At 48.9% G+C, this 5,316-nt stretch overlaps 1 protein-coding gene across 2 annotated transcripts in view; it reads right to left on the reverse strand.

The window, feature by feature from the left end:
- The window catches only part of tle5 (TLE family member 5, transcriptional modulator), a 30,915-nt gene extending 26,099 nt beyond the window's left edge, over positions 1-4,816 (reverse strand). The window contains exon 1 of one of the 2 annotated variants that reach the window (XM_055507796.1): positions 3,894-4,816. In XM_055507796.1, the coding sequence (XP_055363771.1) occupies positions 3,894-3,920 (27 nt within the window). In that variant the 5' untranslated portion in view covers positions 3,921-4,816. The remainder of the gene's footprint in view (positions 1-3,893) is intronic. The other variant, XM_055507795.1, reaches the window with a different exon arrangement.
- Between the last annotated feature and the right edge of the window lie 500 nt (positions 4,817-5,316).

The raw sequence follows: 5,316 nt of genomic DNA on the forward strand, positions 1-5,316 counted from the left end.
AACCAGCGTGGTTGGAGGACACAACCACGCACAGTGGTGAAGTGAGGCGCTCGCTACACGTGTCCAATGTGTCCTCGTTTCATACACGAGCCCAAAATAAAACCGGACCCTTTATTTAGCATAGCATAACGTAGCCTTGTTAGTTCTCCTATTTCACCGTCAATCACACAACAGCTTTCACCATCACTACATTTACATCTGTCAAGTTCCAGAATGAGTTTGGCAGGAGACGCCAGATTAGCAGCCGCCTTTCCAGCAAAACAGGTAAGAAACGGGCTTTTAAGTCCAGTACTTAGGTAACCTGAGTACAGCAGATAAGAAATCTGATTCCCTCACCAAGTATGACTCATTATGGAAACAACCAGCAGATAACACAAAGAGGCAGGACGATTAAAGACAAGAGTCCCAGACAGTACAGAAACCACCTGTACCTGCATGTATTTAACCTCATCACATTGGCACAAAAAGAGGTGATGGAAAGAAGTTATTTCTGATTCTTGCAATTTGATAAAAAAAAGTACTTTTTTTGATAAAAAAAGTAAAATAAATTACTTCAAAAAGGGCTCATGCTTCAGAGGTCTCCCATAAGGACAGTTCTTCAGTGTGTATTCATGTGCATCTTTTCTGCCTCCTAAGTGTGTGTGTGTGTGTGTGTTTAACACGAGGAGGGCTGCTCCCGTCTACACCCCTTCTTTTCAGCCAGCCCCAAAGCAATTTGACAATCATCAACTGTGGCCCTTCACAAAAATCAACATCACCTGTGACCCATGGCCTCAGCTCAGCCACTCAGAAGCAATGCGTCCTGTTGGCTGGGGGTGTCGGGGGGAGGGGGGGTGCCACAGGGCCCTGTTTGTCATGCTAATCAGCTGGCCTAACCTTAATGACCCAGACATCTGCTGGCCTGCATGTGTCAAGCCCCACATTCAATTTGTCCCCCAGATACAAAAAGTAGATAAGACCCTTGAGGCTGTTAAGAATGTGTGTGCGTGTGTGTGTGTGTCCTTGTTGATGTCGTATGGGTGAAAGGGAAAAAATCCTTTTATTCTGATGCTACTATGTACTAGAGCCGTAATTGCCAGCAGAGAAGAGAACCGAAGTGTATGTTTGTGTGCCTGTGTTCTTCACCGTACTTCTGTGAGATTATGTGTGTGCGTCTGTTCTGTACCCCCCCCCCAAACAAAGACACCCAGCTTGTTGCTAACACACACACACACACACGTTTGTGTGTGCAGCAGAGCGAGGGAGCAGTGGTGGGGGGGAGTTTGTTTAATGGGCGAGACAGGGGACCATGGGGATTAAGCTCCCCCCAGCTGGAGGCTTTAGAGGAAAGGCTGGGGGCTGTTCTGTTAATTCAAGTGGGCTTAATAATGCCTGTGCACCCTCTGCCCCTGACCCTCCCACCACCGCATCAGATCTGGGAGGAAATGCATGATAAAGGGAGACAAGCAGGAGAAGGAGGGTGTGTGTGTGTGTGTGTGTGTGTGTGTGTGTGTGTGGTGTGTGTGTGTGTGTGTGTGTGTGTGCAACCTGTGGCCATCTCCACAGTCGAGCACGGGCTCTGGGGACTGGAGAGATTTCTCCTCTCCATATTACTACTCTCTGGCTTTGGCACGGGGCCTTTTGGTTGCTCCACTTTCGCGCCAGAGCCAGCTTTGTTGGAGCTGCATTAGGATTAATCAACACCCAAACAATATGGCAAACGCTATCAACTGGGTCAGGCACAGTGCCACAATCAAATGAGGCTCCTTCCTTCCTTTTTTCCCAACAAGTCGTGCCCGTAACCTGTCACACTGGATTAAAATGTCCCCAGAAAAAAAGGTGCATCTATCCCAGTTAAAGCTCAGCCTTGATCTAAATGAGACGTATTTGTAAAGTCTGACTCCAGAGCTCAGGGTTAGACAGAAAGTAAAGTAAGATCCAGCTAAAAGCTCACTATTCTCTCAAACTCCCTAAAGCGTTCCACTAAAGGCTACAGCACTCACGTTCTACACAGGAAACACGACCACCATTACACATTCTTCTGTGAAGTCCTCTGGTGCTGGAAATGACATGCATCTTAAATAAGAATGTGCATCTCCACAGTGGAAACATAATGATTTCATTCACGTCATACATCAGTCTGGATCTTTAATGCTAATCTTACTACAGAGGGAACAAAGGGGAGCAGACGCAGAAGTGACTGGGTCTGTTTGAGTCATCTATCACCTGTCATTACCAGGCAGAGCTGTTACTCTCTCATCCTCCAGCTCTTTATCTCTGACACTCATATCTATATGGGTGTCACACGCTCTCCACGCAGCAGCGGCAGCGGCAGCAGAGAGACACAGGGGAGGATGTGTGCCTCCACGGGGGATTTGGGTTTCAAAGCCGTGGCAACGGGTCAGGATTGACGCAGCGGCAGCTCCACGAGGACGGAGATGCTACGTTCCCAGATGCCAATTTTAATCACGGCTATCGAGTTTAAATACGCCAATCAACTGGGCCAGGCACTAAATTGAATATTAAAAAAAATGGCCACGTATCAGACAGACAATAGTCCAACTACTCTCACCGTGGACAACGTGCCTGAGTTCCCATCTAATCAGGAGGTGACTTCACTCAGAGTAAGGGAGGCCTGGTTTAATAGCGAGGCCGTACAGTGACACCTTGTTAAAAACCGAGTGCAGGAGCTCTCGTCAGATGCTGATTACACATAGCTTGAATGAAAACCTGTCCCTCTAACCCTAACCCTATATTTACAGACAAACTGGGAAAGGGCACAACACAGTGTACTTCAAGCTCATCAAGTGGGATCTGCCCCCAACGACTGGGAGGCCACTCACTGGCATCCAACAGATAATGACTAAAGGGCTTTTGTTTTTCTTTACAACATTCCACTAATAGTTTTCCCAATCGCACGTTATTTCCTAGTCGACAACACCAACACTCTGCCACACAGTCATTGCCAAAGGGCAAATCCTTCATGTCACAAAAAGACATTCAGGTTGAGGCTTCGGCAAACAACTCTTCCGCTTTCAGCAGTAAAACACGTTACCAGGGTAAAGCAGAGACCAAAGTCCCTGGCAACACAACGGCCTTGTTGTTGTTGTTGTTGTGTTTATCTGTGCCACACTCGCACAAATGTGTTGCCTGTGCAGGAGCAAGACTAAAAAGTCAAAGGCATCTAGGAGGTGAAATGAAGGCGGGCGCCATGTTTTGAACTTGGAGGCAGGTTCTGTGTGGGTCTGCACAAGAAGGACACATGGGTGCCAGGCACTAAACATAAATGTATGGCCAATGGGCTGAGAGCCCTCATCACTGATGAATGCGTGCCCTGGACTCAGTATCTGTTACCATGGAAACTTAAGATTTAGGGGAACAGAGATGCTGTGTGTTTTTTTCCCAGTCATAAAAACACCCACCTGCAAAGAACAGCGTCCAGTGCTTTTTTTTTAGTGCTTCAACAACAAACGGATGAACATAACAACTCCACCTGTTTCCCTTCCTGGAAAATCTAACAAAACTGCGGATCAAACGTTTCTGGTTTCGACTCTTTGCCCAATACAACTCACACACGTCCGCCGAAAACGTCACATATTCATCATTCATCATGGCGACTTGATTCTTTTTTAATTTGGTTATTTGGGGAAAGTTGAACGACAACGCTGGACATTTTCTGTCACTCGTTCCAACCATCGCCGACCACGGACGCTCCGCGGAACTCAACCACCATCAGCTCCCACAGTCCAAAAAAAAGCCCGAAGCTCCTAATGGCCCAACGTGAATGACAAGACGCTGTCAAAATAACACGATCCGCGCCTCACGCGCCTCCAACCCACCGGCAGGACGGAGCATCTGGCGCACACCGCACAGCTGATTTCTGAACAAATTTCATATTTTTAAAAAGCACTTACGGAGTGTCTTGATTGTGGAAACATCATGTCAGTTCCTTGTTTGTTGCTCTCCTTCACAAACACGATTAACAGTGAGCCCCGTGTTTATATTTGCTCCTCGCGTTGGTCCTTTGTCCAAAACTAGCCCAGCCTTAACCAGGAGCTGTCCAGCGTTAGCAGGGTAACAGCTAACAGCTGCTAGCGACCCCCGAAATACGACGGTGGCGGGACGTGGTGCACTTTTCCGCCGTCGGCGACGTGAACGAGTCCGAGTGTGAAGCGGGTGGTGCGGGAGCAGTCGGCGGTGCTCGTCCCGGCCCCGTAGTTAGCGCGGCTGCAGACAGGAAGCCACCGCCAGCGCTGGCTAGGCTAGCTAATTCTTCAAAAGCTGACGCACCAGCGGCAGCGAAGCCAGTTCAGCGCATGTAAATTAATGAGGCTGTGCGCGGAGCGGCGCGGCGCGGCGCGGCGTCAGCCCGTAGCCCGCCGCCGAGGGAAATGGCTTCTCGCTTCGCCGTGTGCTGGCCCGTCGAGCGCCTTCAGCCCGCCGTCTCCGGCCACCCGCCGCTGCGCTGGCGAGGAGTACAGAGGACGGTGAAAAAAAACACCGTCTGATTCTCAGAAATAACAAGATGTCTGCGCTTTCGTCTAAGTTGAATCCCGTTTCGTCCGACGGCTCCTTATAAGTCGCACGAGTAGCGGGAGATTAAAAAAAAGCAGACCCGATCTGCGGAGCAGCTCAGACGGTGAATGAGGCCGAGGCGGTCCGGGCTCGGGGTGTTTATCCTTTGAAGCGATGCGTCCTGGGGAAACGGATCGGGTTCGTCGGTGGCGGTGCAGCTAGAAAGTCAGTCCATTCCTGGAGCTGGTAGGTAGGCGCGACGCCGCCGAGCTGAACGCCCCACACAGAAGCGCGCGACATAGACGAGAGCGGCGCGCCGATCTACGCGCCGCAGATCTACGCCGCTCACCGGCTCGTGCGCAAGCAGCGAGCGCCCCCTGTGGGCGCACGCGCACCCAGGGTGACTGCTACCGGCGTGTCATGAACGTTAGCATCAAAACGTGTCAGTTATTCACGGATTTAGTGCAACAGCCACTGTTAAAACAGTTATTTTCCATGAGATACAAACCTGATCTTATATCTGTGAGAGCAACTGGACTGATTTTCAAATTGTTCAGAACTTCTTGCAGGCTGTGCACACAATGTAGTTATAGTTACTGCACTTATAACTGATCACTACCAGTATTTAAGCACATTTACTGCCTCCCACATATACAGTAGTACTGTTATCTATGGGGTTAGGATGCCCATACTGTAAAACCATTTATTGTTTGATGAAAAAAAAAAATATATATATACATATACATATATATATAATATATAAACCGCTATGGTGATTCAACAAAATTACTTTCCCAAAGAAAATGTGCAAGGACACACTAA

The sequence above is a fragment of the Betta splendens genome, chromosome 4, assembly GCF_900634795.4.
Source record: "Betta splendens chromosome 4, fBetSpl5.4, whole genome shotgun sequence".
NCBI classification, from domain to species: domain Eukaryota; kingdom Metazoa; phylum Chordata; class Actinopteri; order Anabantiformes; family Osphronemidae; genus Betta; species Betta splendens.